At 35.7% G+C, this 22182-nt stretch overlaps 1 protein-coding gene across 1 annotated transcript in view; it reads right to left on the bottom strand.

The window, feature by feature from the left end:
- The window catches only part of FBXL13 (F-box and leucine rich repeat protein 13), an 86991-nt gene extending 65449 nt beyond the window's left edge, over positions 1-21542 (bottom strand). Inside the window, 9 exon segments of the mRNA XM_055807671.1 lie at positions 2205-2300; positions 8835-8842; positions 10647-10737; positions 12542-12651; positions 15552-15636; positions 15638-15710; positions 17362-17429; positions 18770-18863; positions 21463-21542. Of these exon segments, the coding sequence (XP_055663646.1) occupies positions 2205-2300; positions 8835-8842; positions 10647-10737; positions 12542-12651; positions 15552-15636; positions 15638-15710; positions 17362-17429; positions 18770-18863; positions 21463-21542 (705 nt within the window).
- Positions 21543-22182: the final 640 nt, after the last annotated feature.

Below are 22182 nucleotides of genomic sequence, written 5' to 3'. Positions count from 1 at the left end.
AGCTATTTGTTGTACATTTCATAATACATGTTTATTACCCAAACACTTTGAAAAATCAATCACCATTATTTCTATGCAGCATGCTTGGAAGTGGTTACAGTACCAGGAATTCAGGAGTTCAGAACTTTCTCCAGTTTTTCACTTTCTTATTAGGATTTTGTTCTTCTTACATTAAATTATCAGAAGTTTTAATACTAGTTTCATTAAGATCATTAATTCATCACAGTAATTTAAGACTAGACCTAATAAAGGCTCCAGGCACCTGCAAGCTGGGCACTGCAGCATGTTTTAGGTGTTGGTACCCAGGGTAGATTCAACAACCAAGATCTGAGCAGAGACTATAAAATATACATGACACATAAGCACATCAGAAGGTCAATTTAAAGCAACTCACACACCTAACAGGCAGCTGCCTAGAACCAGCTCTGCTGAGCTCTCCAGAGCTTCTTTGCCTCAGTCAGGAAGGCAGATACAGGCCTCCAGCTACCTGGGAACTACAGCCTGCGTCTCACTCAGGGGACAGAACAGTGTATTTGGGAGACCCAAGTTCAGATCTCTACTCAGCCTCACAAGGCACAACTGCTCACCTTCTGGATCCCAAACAGATCTCTTTAAGTGGGAGGCCGGTGCTTAGTGTCAGGGCCCTGGGGTCACCAGCAGGCTCTGCAATGTTTTCCTTCCTCAGAGGTTTATCTAGCAGAGTCCGAGACCAGCTCATATATGGTATAGCAGTTTAACCCTGGATAAGGCTGTTGCAAAAACAGTTCATTGTGCGACAGAGCTGGAGAAGCCTCCTTAGGGGTTTCCCCACTCGGCTCAGGAGCTGCCCTTAAGCTTATGCCCTTGCCCTTGGTCTTTGCTTGAACCACACTTTAGGCATGTCTGTGTCCAACTATGTGTCTGGCTGACACTGACTCTCACTCACAGATCACTTCCAGATTTGATCTTGGAGATGTCTCTTCACTACAGGGCTGGCTGGCAGTCCTCGGTGGGGGGCTCATCCTGGTTACTCTCACTAGACTCACTCTGCTCTTCTTGCTTAGGTTCTGTGGGATTGTGTCCCTTGTCAGTGGGGGGGCACTACCCCTGCCTGCCCTTCTAGCACCCTTGGCTGCCACCTTGCCTTCCCTTGCAGAGCAGCCCTTCTGCTTCCTCACACCCAGCTCCACAGGTCATGCAGTTCTTGGACAAAAAAGAAAAACTATGTCCTTGATCACCATCATCATCATCATGAATGATCATGAATCATCATTTTAGGTCTAAAAAGGAGATGCCTATCAGATTAGACATCTCCAGGATTATACAGAAGGTGCACAGGGTATTTTGTATTGCAATTTCAGACATGAGGGCCTAAAATCTGACTAAATCATGTTTTAAGTGCCCATATACTTTTAAAAATCTTTCTTTGTACTGCTGATAAACGGTTACATGTAAAGCAAAGATACAGAGGCAACAGTGATCCTGACTGAGGTGCCACGGCTAGTCTTAAGCCACTGCCTAAGGACTGGGGAGCCATGAGGTAGTCCTTCACACCTGAAGTCACATGAGCAGTATTGAAGGCAATAGCAATGAGCAGTGTGATTGTATTTTTAAGTGCAGAGTAGCTGTTTCAGGTATGGCCCCAAACACACCATACTAGCATGGTCGCACAATGTCCATTTTAGAAGGTAAATTGACTGAAATGTGTGTGCTAGGGAATTGGGCTGCTAAGGGAGAAGAAACAACGCAGTACCTTCGACACTGACATGTGCTCTAGGGACACAGTGACCACCTCAACAACTCTAAGAGTTCATGAGTATGGAAGTGAACTGGTCTGCACCACTTGTTCCAGGGATGACAAGAGTCTCTCTAGAGCAAATACAAGCCTGTAACTGAGTTTACGTTCTCCTTCCACAGTAGTCATATACTGCCTGTTTAGATTACCTAGGGAGCCTAAGACACCTCACCACTGTCTAAATCTAGTAGACTATAGCAAAGCCTTAGCAGACAATTCTCTTTCAGTGCCACTGATTTTATAATGATATACCACAGCTGAATTCATTTGAGTTGCTCATATTTTTTTACTCATGTAGCTGAATAGAGCAAGTCCTATTCTGGGATAAAACTTTTATCCTAGATAGTCTTAAAGTAAACTACCTCCTTGTCTAACTTTTTAAAAATAAATAAATTTGAAATAAAATTTTGAAAGTTATTATCTTACTTGCATCACTCCATAATGAACTGTTCTGAGTTAGTAGCATCCATGTTTGGCTAACCTGAGCACATCTTGCCCGATCAACTAAATTTACATAACGGAAAACCTACATCAGTAAAACAGACATACATAATATTAAAAGCTATTCAATAAGAAGCACTTCTATATTAAATGATACATATTCACCTACCCTAAACAACAAGGGCTATTTTCAAATTAAATACTTCTTTCTGAGGAGTTTAAACATACCTTTTATAGCAGTCAATATTTTTTGTCAATTAATTTATGTCCATAATTACTCTCATTAACAGCCTTAAAAAGTACGAAAGAATGGCTTTGCTTAAAAGCTAAATTCAAGCTATGATGGAGAATGACAGGGATGTTTCAAAACTGAAGATTTTTTCATGGACTATCAGCAGTTTCATTTTACTTATACAAAACAACACTTGCTAAAACACCTCTCCTAAATCTATTTGAGACAATATAGTTTGGACTAATGCTTTGTAGATTAAATATAGTACCTGTAAATTCAACTTTATATGACCTATGAAGAGGTTTTGTAGTTTTTGCCTCAGAGGTCTATATAAGTATAATTTGGTAAATATATCTACACATCTTTAATCCCAGAATATTAAAGTTAATGTCTTGTATTATGGTAGAACCATATAAAAGCTATACTGACAGTTCATTTTATACAGTTAAAATTCTAAAATATACTGCTACCACTAAGCAACGTTTTGAAAAATTAAATTACAGCATTCCGAAAAGGTCTTGCCCTGGTAAATAATCTTAGATACAGTAATCTCAGGCCACAGGAGTAAGAGACTGAATGAAGATAACATTTGGCAAGCTTCTCTCACCTGCCCTTTTTCAGACCAAGTCTCAAACTGTATTTCTGCCAACAGAATGTTAATGTTTCATCTTAGAAGAAACTTGGTAAAATGAAATGAGGGAAAATACGGTAAAATTTAATGGTTTTGCTGCAGAAGCCAATACATGTTATATTATAACCATCTGAAAATACAAGATGCATTTAAGACTCAAGGACAAAGAGCATATGCAGAATTTTATATAAAACAGCTGGATTATTTACATACTAAAAACTCCCATATCTGTAATCATTTGCAAAACTGAATTACTACATCATATGCTGAAATATAAATATCTGATATGAAACACGACACTCAAAATGTGCAGTTATAAGTATGAAAAAGAAATCAGCTGAAAGGAACATAGCTAATAAAATCCTACATCACTTTTCGTAAAGTAACTTTTATATAAGGAAAACTTTATGCTTGCAATGTAATTACTTTCATAACTGTACAAGAATACATCGATGGTAACCAGTTTAAAGCTGGTATGGTAATTGGCCGATAGCAAAAATACAAAAAGAACTTTCTATTTTTATCCCATAATCTGTCACTGAAGAGAAATTTTTCTTATTGGTATACATTCTCAAAGAGCTTACCACTTAAGATATGCACCTGAATAGTAAGATGTCAGAGTGAAAACGTAGCAAAAATGCCAGTGTGTTTTATAGAAGAGTATTTCTGTATTAGTTACACAACTTCCCATACAATACTGCATACAATAAAACCTGGTTTTCATTATAGCAGCATACGAAGTATGATTTGAAATATGCTCCAGAAAAAAGAATCCATACTCTGTACAGAGTTCACAACTATACAGGCACAAGAGAAATATTGAATCAAATAGAGGCTTTGAGACTCAAATGAGTGTTGTAGTCAGAAGCAATACACACAAACCTTTGTAAAAGTAAGGAAATAATTGCAATTTTTTTTTTTCACTTCTGGTGTGAATCAACATAGATTAGTGAAGAAAAAGTGACTACCTGTGTAAGTATAGAGTGCGTGGATTACCAAAGTGCAGGTTATCTTGCTTATACTGAAATATGCTTTATAATAAATGAGTAATTAAAAAAATGTTAGAATCAAAAAGGAATGTTCTCATAAAAAATGTTTCACTAAAAGAAATATTCCTTCCTTAACAGAAACTCTTATTCTGACTTACATTCTGTGCAATTCTACTGAAATGAACAGGACTGAAAAACATACCTGCTAGAACCCATTTTTACCACAGAGATTAAGTTCAATTAAAAGAAACAAGCAGAAATATCAGGAGTATTCTACCAAGATTTAAAAAGATTTTCTATAGAAACTATCCAAAGGCTATAATATCTTTAGCTAGAAAAGGACAAATCAGGTAGGAAAATCACTGATGATGTGTCTTTACAATTAGCACTTAACTACATAGGCAATATATTCGAGCAATTTGCCTGCTCCTCAAAATATGCCGCTGTCCCACAAGCTGTCTGTATTCACTTCATATAAACTACTTAAAACAATTTTTAAAATCAGGTTTCCTGGCTTTATGTTTTTATACTTCAATCTTTGGAGCTTGCTATAGCCATACTCATTTTAAAGATAGTTAGGTGATTCAGAATGCAGTTGGGGACTTAGATTTTTTGAAGTACAGAAATGTGTAGGCCCTTTTCAGTAGCAAGTTCCTTCTGTACACCCCATCCCTTCAAAGACTTGCATTCAATAACTATAGTTGGATCCATCACAGGCTTCTTTAACCAAGAATCTGTTTAATTTGGATATGTGGATTATTTCCTTAGCTTCAAAACTCAATCTAATTTAAAACTCCAAGGAATTCTAATACACAGTTCACAAAATGTATTTGAATACATGAAACTATATGACTTTAGAATGAGAAAGAAAAGATTGATTGCATTATCATTCATTAATAGTGTTCAGTTTCATATTAGAAGAACAAAAGTAAGGTTTTTAATTTGTCACTGTCTTGCTAGTAACCTTTTGAATTTTCAGTTCTGAAAAGGTCTGCTAAAACATTTATTTCATGTTAGGTCAAGAACACTAGCCAGCTTTAAAACACAGCAATCATTTTCTGGCAGTAACACAACATTAGGGTACTGTGGTACCACTGACTTTTTTAGGAAACTGTAATTTACACAGCAAATGGTTTCCAGCTGGTTCAGAGGACACATCTTGTCCCAGCAGTAAATAAAAGCTGACAGATATTTTTTTGCACAGGAGCAGAACAGAAAGCTGCAATAAATGATAGCATACTAATAATGATATTTACTAAATACTTTGGGATTTTGAAATGATCCACCACCAAGTATCATCTACAGTGCCAGAGACAATAAAGTCTTCTTATCATAAGTTCCAAAACTTTGAGGAGTCCAGGCATGCTTTGTTTTCCAGTCTGTGAATGCTCAGAGCGAACACAGATTTGGAGGAGACTGCTCCCAGTAACAATCTCCTGTTGAAAGAGATCATATCTACATACTGGACCCACCAAAAAGAGAGCATGAGGATTCAGAGAGGGAAAAAGGGAAGAAAGGAAGAGAGAAAGGAAGAAAGAGAGAGAGGACAGAAGAAAGGAAGGCAGGGAAGGGAAGGGAGGAAGGAAGCATGCTCTGCTTTTCTGCAGCAAACGATTAGGCACTCAGCTAGAGCAAAGCTCTGCTCTGTGCCAGTAAACAGAAGACCTCTTTCTGCACTTCCCGTACTGAATAAAATAGTGACAGCTCAAAAAAAAGAAACCAGGTGACAGCCACACAGATTGGCACTTCTCTCTGGATCAAGGGAGCTGCGTTCTTTTTAAACACAAAATAAAGGCATTTCAGTAGGCTTCCTGCTTTTCTGTAATAATTTTTGTTCCCTTTGCACTTTACACATAAATAAAGCCATTATTTTCTGGCTTTCCCCAAAGATTCACAGATCTAGCTTCCAGCCCACATATGTAATAGATTGCACAACTTAGCCCACATACACAAAAAATACTTGCAAAAATACTTTCAGCACAGCTGGCTTAGCCTGTTCTCTCTCATGCACCCTGAAGGAGACCTTCCAGAAGGTGCTCCCAGCCCTAGGTGCTTCGATGCACCCCTCCCCAAATCCCTGCACTGCTGCTGTTGTCTTTTTTTTGATCCCAGTCCTTAACCCTCCCTGCTCCAGCATAACCCAAGAGCTCCCATTCCCTGTAGCCCAACTTCTCTTGCAATAGCTCCCTAAAAAAAATGAGGAACTGCTACACCCCCATGCATTGCAGCAACCACCGCATATACCCCACGACAGCTCAGTTTCCCTCACCACTGCACACAAAAACAGGAGGAGGGAGGTGGCAAACCCTGTCTAGCACACCAGCCAGTTAACACAAAAAAAACCCTGTTCCTGGCTTGGCTCCTGTCTTAACCTATATCCCAAACCTCACCATCTCAAAGTAATGTTATTCTGTTCATTCTGTTAAAGACAGAAGTTGGTGGGGGTTGGGTTATTTCTTTTTTTTTGGGGGGGGGGGGGGGGGGGAGCGGGGAGGGCAAGGGGGAAACACAAGAAAAGAAGGGAGAAGACAGGCTGGGCAAAATTTTGGGAGGCTTCTTTCTCCTCACAGAGTGTATGAAAGGAAGAGCTGCTCCTATCTCCCCTTTACTCTCTGTGTGAAAACTTGACAGCTTATAGCTCTGAGGTCAGTGCAGCCCTCACCGCAGCAACAGGGGTATGAACCTCTTTGGTAAAGGCAAGATTTTAACTCACATCTCACCACAAATGGCGAAGGGACCAATTTTTTAATTATGCCTAAAAGGAAGGCACCAATATTTCCTCCTCTGATTGCACTTTGAAGAAAAACAACAGCTGCCTATGGACTCTCAGGCTAGAAAGGCAGAGACCTGTTTCATTACAGATCCCAGCAGTCTTAGCCTTGAGCCACGGCAGTTCAGCGAACACCCTACACCTGGCAAAATCAGACAGATCCACTCCTGCTTCACCCATTTCCCCACCACTTCTTCCCCATCTCCTCCTCTGTACCCAAAGAACTGTTCGTGCAGCCACACAATGAGCTGGATTAAGGAACTGATCCAACCGTCAACTGATTAAGTAAAAGAAAAAAATTGGAAGGGAGTTTTTCAGACAGATCTGTTCTCTGACGTGGTTCATACCCATCTTTGTAATGAACACAAAGAGAAGAATAGTGCTGGGGCAAGAAATGGTAAATGGGAATAACAGGAAGGTTGGGACAGCTTCCCTCTATAACTGTGGGTCCAAGATCCTCCACAAAACTTCAGGTTCTGAGGAACTTGAAAATCCAAATCTTGAGCTTTTTTGCACAGTTAAATGATACTGAACAATAATTTTAAGGATCTCTATTTAAGATCCAGGTGACGCACTCCTACCTAAGCTCATTTTACTTTTTTAAATCCTTTAGTGAACTGGAGCATAGGTTCCTCCCAGAAATAATATTATGTTACATATTAAAAGGTTTTTATTTTCCTGTGCTTTAAAGGGGGTGAAATATCAGGACACAACCATAAGAAAACAGGACTGAAAAAAAATTACATTTTAAAATTATTTACTACACACAAATAAAAATAGAAAACTACATTTTGTTCAGTTCAGTGAACAGGCAGATATTGCATATAGGAATATATGAAAAGGTGTACAGAAACTGGTTTGACATCTTATCTTTAGGACATAAATCCTGCTTAAGATACAGGATTTTTACATGTCTTTCTCTCTACCTGTGTGTTCAGTCACAAGAAAAGAACTGTGGCAAAAAAGACATATTCCTGAATGGGCATACTGCCAGTTACAGATCTTTTTAATTAATCAGCAGATTTGAAAATACTCAGAAAATCTTCTTGTTCTTTATTGTTTACTGAAAATCCAACAGATATTTATCACTCTGTAGTGAAAAACCCAACAAAGTCATCACAACAGAGTTTTGACTAACATTCCCCAACATATTCACCTTACCCTATTGTTTTCATTTTATAACCTCTTGAGTTTTTTCACTGCAGTGACATAATTAGTTGTGATTTCTTTTATGACAATTTCCTTGAGCTCCACCTTTTACATTTGGATTTTAGATATGCAAATTATATTTAAATACAGACAAACAAGAATAATTCCCCTTCCTACAATGACATATTTATATATGCATAAATATGGCTTGAAATGTGTGTGGATTATGGAATTTTCTTTTTTATTATTTTTTAGGTTACTATTTCCTATTCAAATCAGTAGAATTCTCACCTACTACTTCATTCTCCTTGTAAACACACATTAAAATGCACACTATGATGGGACCAAAGTCTAAACTGGCAAACTACCTTGCTTTTCAGTTCCAGACCTCAGAGTTGGAATTGCTTCTAGAAATGGAAGACATCAATGTTTTCTGCTAAGCCACTAAAATAGCACTTGACAGTGTATTTGATTTATATAGGCTATAAAATTAAGTTTATATATAAACAGAAGAGAAAATTTTATATTGTTTTTACAGCTGCTCTGTAGCCTTAATCAAAGAGCATGGCTACATACCTCAGAACAGCTGTCATTCTTTTTGATATGTTAGTATCCAGATGCTGGTTTTCATGTGCATAGTCTTTATGTACATGAGATTTGATTCTTTGTGACAGTGGCACATGTAACCATGAACATGATATGACCTCAAAAAAGGGCAACCTATGAGGATAGCTTAAAATGTCACTATATTTTGAGCTCATAGTTTGGATGTTAAAAGAAACAAGGCTCATAGATTAAGATAAAGCAAACAAATTTCTCCCAAGCTACAAAAAAACCCCGAATGACACCGTCAATACTGTTTGTTAAACTAACAGAAAGATGACACTATTACTGGGTTTTTAATGAAGAAAGGATGCTACTACCGCCATCTGAATTCCTGAAAATACGAATAACTGTTTATTTAAAGGTATAACAAGTTGGATAGGTATGGACACAGGCAAGCTGTAATACTACCTTTTATATATATATATATAAATATATACACATACTCTTATATAATACTATCTTTTATATATAATACCATTGCAGTGTATAATACTACCTTACTAGGAAAGAGAACATTAGGAGGTGGCACTGCAGATCAAATTTTAGTCATTCTGCTACTCATATAGTAAATTAATCTCTCTGTTTTAGTGGTGTTTACATTTGTAGTGGAAGAACATTCCTTTTTGAGTACACTGCTTTTGAAGAAGAGGTTGATACTAGAGATTCCTTCTTAACTTGTATCAATGTCTTAGTAATCAGAGATATGAGTACATGACTCCCAGATTCTTCAGGAGAGATACTACCACTGCTGCAAGAGGCCCATATTTGAATCATTTGATAGCAGAAGTTCTCTGGTTACTGAACAAGCCAGTACTAAGTAAATAGCACAGACTAAACCCCACTGATGAACCAAAGTCAAAATAAACCAGTCTCACATCCATGAAGACCACAAACACCACCAGTGGAATCCATACAGATAACATCAAGAAGAATCAAAGCATGCTGTACTTTTGGTGGGTAAGTTCTGTAAACTATGTACACAAATTAGCTTACAGATTTACGTTTCCTGTGATGTCAGTGGCGTTATGCACATGCTTAAAATTAAGTATCTGCAATTGGGTTTTAGACTTCATTGGATAAAAATTGAACTTTGAGTTCACTATAGTCCTTAATATTTAAAAGGAAAACATACCATCTTTTTTCTGAAATACCAATTTAATGGTTTTGCAATGTTAAATTACTGGAAAAACATGATAGGACAAATTAAAGCTGAAAAATGAGAAGATAAAATTAAAACATTTTAGCGGTAGTTCCAATGTATCCCTCAAAGGCAATTATTTTCAGTAACCAACCTATAATTTAGCTAAACTGGCCTGTACAACTGAAGGTCCCACAACCAGTAGTTAATAATTCTGTTCTTTTTCTAAAATACTGTCACAAATCAATCGTCTTAGGTTTCTGTGTTGAACTACCTTCTCTTGTAGAAGTTAGCATATTAACAAGATTTCACTCTCTAAAGTTAGATTTTGCAAGGATACAAAAATACTGAGAAAAGCAACCTTTTAAACAAACACATTTAAATAAATTCAGTAAAAATGTTTGGAAAGAAATCTCTCCCTACCCACAGTACCCTTGCAGTAGATTTTCTACCCTCTACTCTTGCTTTCTGGCTCTAGCAGTTTTTTCTGTCTTAGGGAGCTGCACAATATCCATAGTCATCTCTGTATTTTTAAGAAAATTAAACTGCTTTCTATCATATTTGGGGCTTGGTTTATGACCTTCTATTCACTGCAAACAAACCCCTTCCCTCAGGAGTTTCACTCTCTACCAATCCTACAGATTTCCTGATTTCTTGTTCTCCCTTTTTCTCTTTCAGTTTCAGCTCAGATAAGCTTCTGGATGTCAAGTTAGAGCATACAGAATACAATCAGGTGCCACAGAAAGAAAGAATAGCATTATCATACTTTAAAGGACTCCACCTGACTCAAAGTGAAAAATGTAAGCAGCAACCTTCCTTTCCATCGCACAAACACATCCTTTTCAACAAAACATGATATCTACCATTTATGAAGTATACATATAAAAAAGAACACCAACTATCACAAACCTGTAACAAGGCTTTTCTGGTAAATGGGATGGTTTATGCCTGACAGTACAATCACTTGATTCAAAACTGCCTTTCTGACTTTTCTTTGTTACCAAACCCTGAATAAAAAGGTACAATTTTACCTTAATTGCAGGTTCAAACTTTCAAATACATTTAAATATTCTAAAAAATGAAAATAAATTTGCTAAACTTAACTAGGTATTTTCAAATCCACATACAGTTACACATCTATGAACATCTATAACTGCTGTTACTGAGAATAATCATAGTTTTAGGGTGGATCTCATCATTTTGCATCACAGCATTACAATAGAGAAGCATAGGAGACCACCTGCATTTCCAAACTAAAACATACTGTACACACCATATGACATAAACATACTACTAGCACGTGTCAATTTTTCAGACAAGTCTTCTAAAGGTATCACTACTAAAATCCCTCTGATGTTACATTGTATCTAATGTATACTATATGAAAGATACCAAAGTAGTTTTTTTATATCATTTCAAATTGGGGGTAACATTGAATCTCCTTTTATTCTAGCTCTAGAAATAGGAGATTCAGAGGTTGTAAAACTGGTTTTCATTTGAATATTGCTACAGGGAAGAATGGTGAACAGAAAAGGAAAGGAAATATGCAGGAAAGGAGAAATTAGGAATAAAGAAAATGGGAAGGAAGAAAACAGTGAGATGGGAAAGCCAGAAAGAGCAGAGTAAATGGAAATAATGAGCTTTGTAACTTCCTATTTTTAGGTTACTTAGTTGCACACAAATTGCCTACAGAATTGTACACAATACAGAAGTACACAATTAAAAAGTGATTCAGTTATATGCTTTCTGTTATATGCATTCTAATCTAATTATGAAAGTCAAACCAATCCTTAAAACTGCTACTAAGTGTGGAAAGAATTTAAGAATACTATTCCCTAAGAATGCCCTGACATGCTCCAGAAACAGGACATCTTTTGTCTAGTCAGACTAACATTTTAAGTACTCTAAGACCAACAAGAAAAGAGGAGAAAGAAAATATATAGGAGGGAGAAGAAACAAAAATGAAGTGAGAGTCCACCAACTAATTTGAGAGAATGGGGAAGAAGCAGGACTCATGACAGGTTTACCCCAGGAAGGATTTGACAACTGATGTCTGGCAGCCAGCAACTGATAAATTGTCCACAGCTGGTTTCCATTCTGACCATCCTCCAGCAGGGAAAGGAAAAGGAGCCAAACAGTGGGAGAGCCCTTTCTGTATGAGTGTGAGTTTTGGAACCCACGTGCAATTAGTAGCAGCTGGGTCTTACAGCTCCCATCTCTCCCCTTCCCCACATGGTATCTGCTGAGCATCCCACCAAGCTACAGCATTCTTTTCCTTGGCAGGAGAAATCTTCCCAGAAATTAAAAGATCCTGTTTTTCACAGTGAGACCAGTAAGAGCTGCTGGGCGTGGAGTTGTCCATGTGCTGCCTACTCTCAGGTGATCACAATTTTGGCTACCCCACACCTTTGGGGAGGAGATGAGGTTACTGAGGCTCCTCCTCACTGCAGGAATCTACACCTCTTGGATTCTGGTGGCAGGGATCCAGAGGCATCACCTTTACTGATTATCATCCCAACTGGTAATACTGCCCATAAGAAATCAGCCACCTGATCCAAGCCACTGAGATCACTGATCATATACAACAACACTCAATCCCTTCTGTTGCTTAAGATATGACCAAACTTCTACTTGCAGAATATAGAGGTAATGATCTGCTTCCCATAACATCATCAACACTAAATAGTAGTAGTAGTAGTAGTACACTAAAATGCTTCTTTTCATATTGATAGATCTGGTTTTCCATAAGAGTTAGAATAGAGTTAATATTTAATCATTGAGCTTACTGCATTCAAAATATTATCCACATACCTCAAAATATGCTTTCATTTTCAAAGAACTGTGGGCCTCTTTATGCCAAGCTTTTACAACAGCATTTAAACATAATTTGTTAAAGATCTGTTGCAGTTTCTCCACTGCCACTGAAAATATACATAACTATAACCAATTTGGGGACCACAAGTAAGAACAAGTATGTCATTTAATTGCTATAGATGAATGTCTGTCAAATTACATTTCAATAAAATAGCTATTCAATTCAGCTTCTGTAAGAAAATAAATAACAACTTTTTACAATAGATATAATTAAGACCTTTGCAACAGCATTTCAAGTCAGCAGGCAATCCATAAACATGACATTATTTTGAATTTATCAGAATTTTGTGTAAGACATTACTGACCTACAGTTTGATCTACTAAATTACCCAATAATTTCACAGAGCTTGGATGTACAAGATGCATACAGACCTCAGTGAAATGAAATACAATAACAAAACTTTAATAATGTTTCAGACAGCATAGAAGTCAAAAGTCATGACAAGAGGAAATGGCCTCAAGTTGCTCCACAGGAGGTTTAGACTGGATATTAGGAAAAATTTCTTCACCAAAAGGGTTGTCAAGCATTGGAACCGGCTGCCCAGGGAAGCAGTTGAGTCACCATTTCTGGAGGTATTTAAATATGTGTAGATGTGGCGTTCAGGGACATGGTTTAGCAGTGGACTTGGCAGTGCTGGGTTAACAGTTGGACTCAATGATCTTAAAGGTCTTTTCCAACATAAATAATTTTACAATTCTATGAATAAATTCAGTGAAGTGCTAAGCGTTACACCAGTGTTAAACATACAAAGAACAGTAAAACAGCTTATGAAAGATCGCGTGTTTGTTATGAATGAATGTAAATATTAAAAAAAACACTTTTAAGAAAAGTTTGGAAGCAATTGAATTTTCTGTAGTCCAGCACAAAAGAAAAACAAACCATGGGGAATATTATAACTGTCCTCCTATATGTAAAGGGTGTTATGAACGCAATCAAAATAAAATGCTTTTCACAGCCACTGAAATAAAAACAAGAGGAAATAAGTACAACTTTCTGCAAAACCTTAAGATATTAAAAATGATTTTTTGTCATTTAAGTTGGCAAACAAACTTACATAAGCTACAAAGGGAGCTGACTCTTCTTACTTGATACTTTCAAGAACATACAACAGTTTAAGTAGCTTAGCCCTTTATAATGCTATCTCATGGACATGATTAGTGTGGCATGCAGTCTTCACTATCAAAAGGATGAAAATGTAAATTTTGATATAGTAAATACACAATATAGAATCACTTATCTACTATCTTTTTAACAAAAAGGTGTCCTGAAATTCAACTGAAATAAATTATTATAAAGGTATATTTAAGATCCATTCTTGATAGTGAAAAAAAATAAAAATTAAAAATCAGTGTGTCTTGAATCTGGCAAGAGATGAAACGTTGACATTATAAAGCTGTTTTCTGTTACCTGAGTCACACTCAAACACAAAATGAACATACTGTATGATATTACTTTAATAAGTGTATGCTCTGCAATTTAATTACAAACTGTAATAACTTTTTAGGCTATACAACCAGTAAGATACAGAGACTGGAAGTATTTGCAAAGCAAATGCCTATTTTTATTTATATAGATGTATTTATATGTATATATAAAAAATATATATTAAAATTTTTATTGCTCGAGGGAGGAAGGCAAAAACTCTCAGGATTGCAAGGGAAGTCCAGACTGCACCTAAATCAATTTGCTTTGATTTTCATCAATCAGGATCTATCAGCCTACTAACGTGCCCCTTTAATTCTTTCTCACAACGCACTGTTCACTCTTGACATTTTTCCACAGATCACTCCTTCATGGGTTGTCTTCATATATTATATGAATACCGTATAGACTACACACACACACACATATATATATATATATTAGAGTTCTACTATGAGCAGATCCTCAATGTGTTCAAATTTTATTTAAGAAAAAAAGACCAACCTTTTTTTTTTTTTAATTCTCTATCATTCCAGCAACCTCATTTACACTGCAATCCCACAGTTATACCGATACTAGTCAAGAGTCAATGAATAGACACACACAGCAATAACTGAATGGTGTTTTCTCCATATGTCAGCTTTGTCATAAAAGGAAATACACTGTGTAACTATGCCCCATCATATGTCTCCTCCTCTGCTTCTGTGAATTTAACATTAACAAAAGGTGTCTTGGCTGAAAGTAATATTTAGAAGATAATATAAAATAAAGTAATAAAAAAGAATATGAAGTCTCTCACAACTGCCTAGCGGAGCGAGAAAATAGCTTGGGCCTCTGGCTCTTTAAGAGCAATGTTTGAGTCATGCATAACTGCCTGAGCTCAAACTCAAAGCTACAGATAGTGCTTTTGGCCCATTTTTTAATTTTATGAAACTTCTGTCTGGGTGGACTCAGGTTAACAGAGTCTATGTTCACAGCTGCTGCTGTGTGGAGACATTTTAAAAACCTCATAGCTGCAGGATCTGTGGAACACAAAGTCTCAAGCAGAATGAAGTATTTATTTTTTCTTTCTTCTGACTTTCTTATTTTATTTTGATCTTCACGCCTTCCCCACCTCTCATCATGAATTCCATCTAACTGAAGCCAAGAGTCAAACTCTGTGATCCCTCCTGTTTTATCCCCATTGCTGTACTTTTCACCTCCCACAAAAGCATCCTGACTCACTCCACTCTACTTTTGACATACACTCCATTTCCCTAGCACCTCTCAAGCCTGCTTTGCATAAGTATCACTGCTCAGTCTTCACAGAAGAGTACCAGCACCATCTGTCCTAGCACAGAATACAGAGAACTGCCTCTCATGGTACTAATGGCATCAGGTTGCCACAGGTCAACTAATGAAGGGCATCCTGCAAAAAGATAGCTAGATAAATTGTTGGACCAAGCATATTTAAATTACTCAGCATCATTTTCTTTTATATAACATGCATTTTTTGTCTTAAGCAAAGCAGCTATATAGACTTAGATGTCATTTTTTCCTTGTGAATCTGCACCCACACACTCTACTTCTGTATAATAACTCTTAATATTTGGACATTATAATGAACAGTATACTGCTAGACCCATCTTCTGCGCTGCCTTTTTTCTTTTGTTCTTTTTCAGCAGAATATATTTTATCCATCCTCTGAATTGTAAAACAGAATGAGTAATTTAATATGGCTCCTGACCTGAATGAAGTAAAATCTATAAAACTGCAATTTGCCGTAAAATACAAAGCAGTCAAGCTCAACAATACAAACTTCTGAACAGAACTGATGTTTGATATTTATAACGTAATTAAAATATGCATTGATAATATTTTTCAGTGATAATTCATTCACTCATTTTAATAAAATTTCTACTTGTTCGTAATATTCTACAGTATCAAGCCATAAAAACTTGCTTGCTTCCACCATCATGTACTGCAGTTGCTGTCAGCTATATTTTCATGTAGAGATCTGTACTTATGGGAGGACATTTGAGTGTTTATAGAAAATAACTCAGAAGTGCTAGATATATGCATTTACTTAAGTGCTATTTACATTTTCTTGGCAATACAAATAATAATGTAATAGATCACAAACTCAATTTATATCTTAACAATTTTAACCTTTGGTAAAAATCCCATTTCTCTTCTAACCTAAGTAATAAGAATGAGATTCAGAACAAATGTATTTCAAATGATCATATGTCACTGATATATTAAAATACACTATTTCTCCATATCTGATTTGCTGGAAAGACTACTGAATAAATTAGACTTTACATGACCACTTTCATTTGCCAAAATCTCTCTCATTTCAAATTAAAATAAAAAAAATCATGTAGTTGGGAGCAATTATAAATGGAACATTCTACTGTTCCAGTCCAACTTCTGTGATAATTAAACAAAACTGTCAGCTCAAACAATCTTCAAAATGCTGCTGTAAAGGAAAAAGGAATAATCTTTCATTTCACTGGGATACGAGACAAAAAAGAAAAAAAAAAGATTTCTCTTATAGCAAGGAAGGCTCAGGTATTAGGAAAATATTTCTGTTGTAAAGGACTATGAAGTACTGGAATAAACTGTGTAGAGTGATTGCCGGGTCTCCAACACCTGTGATTTTTAAGATGACTATAAACAGCCAAGACAAATATTTACCAAGGCTAACCACAATACAGCTTGAAAATCTTAACCTCCCTACCAATTTTGTGATACTGAGTAAGGATTTACACCAGTATTCCTAAGAGTTGTACCTCCTATATAATTAGCATTCTATGCTTTTCAAAATAAAATAGCCCGAACTTACCTGTTCTAAATGGAGGATCATTACATTTTGATACACATGCTTATAAAAAAGGAACCAGTGAACATGTTTGTTTATTGGGATTATCATATTTAAAAACATATCTATGTATTATCCCCATTTTTAAAAGGACAAGCTGGATTATTTAAAATACGAGTTATCTAATCCCAAGTATAAAGGAAACGAAAGAGAGCACAAGAGAATGTAGATCTTTTACTTTCAGACACAGATGCAAATTATCCTTTTAATCCTGGGTATACATATATTCCTGGCAAATACAGCTGATGAAAGTGCAGAAATGTCAAAGGACTTTATTCAGGTCTGGAACATGCAGAAACTCAGAACTGACTAGTTTTAACATAGAACAACATTGCTGAAGAAAAAGAAAGCCAACTCTAAGTTTCTAATCTGAATGATGAAAACTTTCTCCTCCCCCAAAGGAACTACATGCTTTGGTAAAAGATTTTTCCTAGTATGTTCCTGAGGCATATGTAAAATGCATATACTTACCTAAAACACCGCTTCATTACATTTCTTCTGTAAAAGTCCCACGCTTTGGCACATAATTTTTCAGTCATCTAAACAAACCATTTATGACATCAGTACACAAAACAGTGCTGCAGTATGAATATTTAAAAATCGGACAAAAATATGAAATCTTGTATTTTCCCTGTTCATTGGTACAAATTAAAATATCTATTTTAAAGATCATTTTCTGTGTATACTTGGAAGTACTTTGCTACTAAATTACACTTTTGTGTTTACACACAGAGTTAAAGGAAAAGATAAATTAGCATACAAAACAGAACTAATATGTGTGCTTGAGGGAAAGCTCAGTAACCGAAACTCAGGCTTTCACCCCTCATATCCACTCTTTTACTGATCAGCTGCATCTAGCAATTTAGCCTATTAAACAAATACTTAAGCTACTCTTTGCAAAAATCTTTTTGTGATCCATTGCAATGTAAACCACTTACCACATGATTCTAACTCACTGGTATTTTAATAAACCTGTTTGAGCTTCTACAAACCCAAAACTGTGTAAGACTACTCCCTGTAAAAGAGAATATGGTCCTTTGAATGTGCAAATAGGAATCGGGCTTCAAAATTGTTTTTATCTCATTTATTGCTCTTACTCCTAAGAAAATCTATGAGAGGATTTGACTGTGACACATTTGTATATTTATGTATATACTGTAAACCCCAACCATTCCACTTTTAGACTGATTAATATAATATTTGAGAGGCTGGTCAAAGAGGAAACAGCTGAAGTGAAACTGCAGTAAACTCACAGTACAGATGTACTAAGAGAAGACAAAATTGAGTACAGTTATACAGAGGTAATGAAGAGAAAAATCTGGTCACACTGCATGCCAGCTTACTGCCTAAATTGCTTAGACTGCTTCCAAGCATGGTTATGTAGCAACTTGCTCCTTCTCTGAATGTTTTAAAATAAGTGTGACTTTTTTTGATTGGTAAAACCAAGATGTTTACCTTCTTGTTTTATGTGCAATAATACTGCATTTCACTGTAACTATTAATTGTTAGCATTGACAGCACTTTCCAAGATTTATTGGTTCAAATGTAATTTTAAGGAATCACCCTAAGCAAAACTAAATAATGCACAGAAAAAACATGCTGTTGAAACTAGATTCATATTTATGTGGAACTCTTTTAAATTATAACCAAATATGAAACAAGAACTACTTGTTCCCTACCATACGCACAGATGCTATGCTTACCTCTGATGACATTAGGTTTTGGATACAAATCAGTATCGATAGAAAAAACTGCAAAGTATCATATTCCTTGCACTGGCTACAGAAGAGTAACATGAGAAAAGTTAAAAACCGAATATAAGTATTTTATTAGATTTGTTCACAGCATAGAGTTAATGCAAATATTCAGTTATTTTTACCAGTTGTTCATGATCTAGTCCAAAAACAATGTTCAAGTAAGTTTCTGAAATCCTCTTGAATTTTGGATGGAAAGACAGATCAGCACACATATACCTTTAAAAGAGAAATAAATTACATTAACCCTATTAGTATCCCCAAAAGAAAATGCATTTTTTCTCTGTACCTAATAGATTAGTTATATGTTACAGCATTATGATAGTATCATTTAAAGATTAAGACCTATATCGCTTTCATTACAAATACCCCTAGCAGCCGTATTTTTAACGTGTTTACAAAATATGAAAACAAATTATCATGTTTTATTGCTACTCTAAGAGCTATGTTGAAATACTGTGTACATTAGAGCTTCCATGTAATCTCTCAGACCTTTCCTATCAGATGATACTATTTTGTTTTTCATCTTAATATTGACTGAAGAGCCATTTCAAATTTTCAGTAGTTGAAGCAATGTTTCCTGATGTTGAAGATAGGCCATGCCATGTCTAGGTAGGTAAACTTTTGTTTTCATTTAATAAAAAAAAAGACAACACACTGCAAAGTCGAATAAATAAAAAAAGATTATGCTGCATTATACTTCCATGAAAAATATGGAAACAAAAAGTATTTACCAGAGATCTAAAATTAAAAGAGAAACCAAGTCAGTTTTCAACTTCTAGGAAAGACATCATAAATAATGTAAAGTAAACAATAAAACCTCATCATTATGGTTCAGGTTGTTGATGCGCCTTGTGATAAGAGGAATTGGTGTTATCCCATGGAGAATCCCAGAAAAGGACACAAAAAGGGCACATATCTGCATCACCCACTGTAACGATTTTACCTGCTGCCACAACGTATTTAAGTCAGTCTATCAGTGTATGCAGAGAGGCTGGGGGTCAGGCAACTCCGGAGATCTCTGCTGGAGTGGGCCCAAAGATTAACCTTTATTATCCACCTCCTACTGAAAACTTCAACCAGAAGTGACAACTGCACAGAACATAAAAGCGAGGTAAGTACCCCCTGGCTAGCCCTTTGAAATTACAGCTTCTTCACATAGCAAAAGATACCTATTTTCCTAGCATTAACCATCACTTTGTCCACTATATTGCCTTCCCTCTCTTTTCCACTTCTCATTCTCTAAGTTTTTCTAGCTCCCATCTAAATAGATCAGCAGTGCCTTTTGGGGTCAGTTTTAATCCCCCGCTATTTTCTGACAACAATAAGGCTTTTTACAGAACTCAGTATCTCAACAAAACATGTTAGTCCCTTACTAAAAAGTATCAGTGGCAGCATGCCTACACAACCAAACTCTAAAAAATGATATTTTATAGACTTTACATGAACACTGAATTTAATTCATACTGAATTATGACTTTCCATCTCCTTCCTGTACAAAGCTCTTTCACTCCGCAGCGGAGTTTTTGTCTCCAGGCATCCTTATTGTTATGAAATTTTGTTCATCTTTTTTCTTATCTTTTTTGTTTACACTACAACTTTTGTAGAAGTTCTCAGTATTTAAAGTTTTCTTGCAGCTTAATCCTGATGATATCCCAAAACATCAGGCTTGATTATTGTACAGCTGTGACACCTACAAATGAAACTGCATTCTTGGATCAAGTCCAGCAAGTAAAAAAAGAGGATATTCTATCTTGTTATGATTCATGTCAATGCAAATACCATTATAGACTGTTGCTCTTCCCTCTGCACCACCTGAAACTTTTTTCGTAATATTCCAAACTTTCAATGGACCAGAATCTATAAACCTCGAAGATGTCATATTTACAAAACACAACTTTTCTTGAAACCCAGCTGAACCATGAAATTAATTATGTGTGCAAGTTAAACCAGGAGGGGAAGTAACTTTCACAGGAGCTGCATCAACAGCAATGAACATGCTTCCAAAAAAGTTAAGAACATATGATCTCACAATATTCAAAACTAATGCAAAACTTTGTGTCTTGTTTTCTGCATAGTAAGTTAAGAATATACATACACCTTTTTTCTCTTTTGTCAGGTACAGACTAATTATAAATTAATGACGTTTTTCCTAACAATGGACAAAAAGCACTAACAGGTCAGAAAAAGCATTTGTTGTGAAACGTATTTTTTAAAATTCAGATGGCATATTTAGTCTACAGAAGTTGTATGTATTTTAGAAACCAAAGCTTCCTTCCACTGAAGTCAAACAGTATTTTCTGAGATTCCAGTGTAAACAGAACTAAATCCTCAGTCTTTTTTAGCTCATGCTGTGATTACTTCACTTAAAAGGATGAAAGAACACACAGAGCAGAGAACAAATGAGAAATACTACAATTAATGATTAGGTGCTTGAAAGTCGCATCCTGGTTCATATAGGTAAATATACTATGGACAGCAATGAAGTCATAACAAATAACACTACCTCAGTTTTGATTACCACAAAAGGGTTTAATATATTGACTGAAGAGGAGCATTAAGTAGAGGTTATACTCTTTATTCTGTAGACAAAAAAACCCCACCCATAGATATCAGAAGAAAAATATTTTCTGTGGTTTTAGAAGATATTGTCCTACTGTATTTGCAATATCATATGCCATTAATATTTGCAAAAAAAAAGCAATATTAACATTTAATTTACAGTCTACACAGTAAATGCTGTGCCATTAGCATGTTTTAAAAGTTAAAGTTCAATATTACAAACCACAGAGCACAGACACAATCATTTAGTATGTACCATAAGAGAACATCTAATCCCTTTTCCATTATTTCTTTGAGCTTTTCTTCTAAAAATGTAAGTGGATCTTCTGGACGCATAACAATTACACCACAAAGCAGCACCTGCAAAAAGAAACTGCAAATTAATGCCTTTGTGTTAACAGCAAAGTAGCATCTAGATATGAAACTATTAAAATAAACACAAGCTTACCAGCATCTTTTAAAATACTGTAAAATAGAGGCATTTATTTTTATCATTTACCTTCCTTTTTCATTCAGTTTTTAAAGGTAATATTGCACATATCAGCATATTTCAATTGCTAGACCTCAAAGCACTGGCTTTAGGCTAGTGATAAAATACATGGTATTTCTTCAACAATTACTACTAAGAATTTCATTGCTTTTAGTGTGCATTAAAGAAAGAATATACAGATGATTGGATAATTTTATTTACTTAATGAAAACCAGAATGTAAACCAAGATTAATCCTGTGTAGTATAGAGTATGTTGAATGGGAAGCATGAACAGAAATTTATCTTGTAACCAGTACTGAAAACAAAATGCAGTTTGAAAAAAGATTTGCTTTTCAGGATTGTGTTATCACATACTTTGCATTATCTTTTAGTAATAATGCACAACTGATGAACCACTTTTCTCATTTGTGAATTTGCATATGATTTTTGACTCATCAGCTCACATACAGCAAAAACATACAAAGTATATTGATTTTTAAAAGTAT

The sequence above is a fragment of the Falco peregrinus genome, chromosome 6 (assembly GCF_023634155.1).
Source record: "Falco peregrinus isolate bFalPer1 chromosome 6, bFalPer1.pri, whole genome shotgun sequence".
Lineage (NCBI taxonomy): Eukaryota > Metazoa > Chordata > Aves > Falconiformes > Falconidae > Falco > Falco peregrinus.
This window is presented reverse-complemented; position numbering and strand designations above follow the sequence as displayed.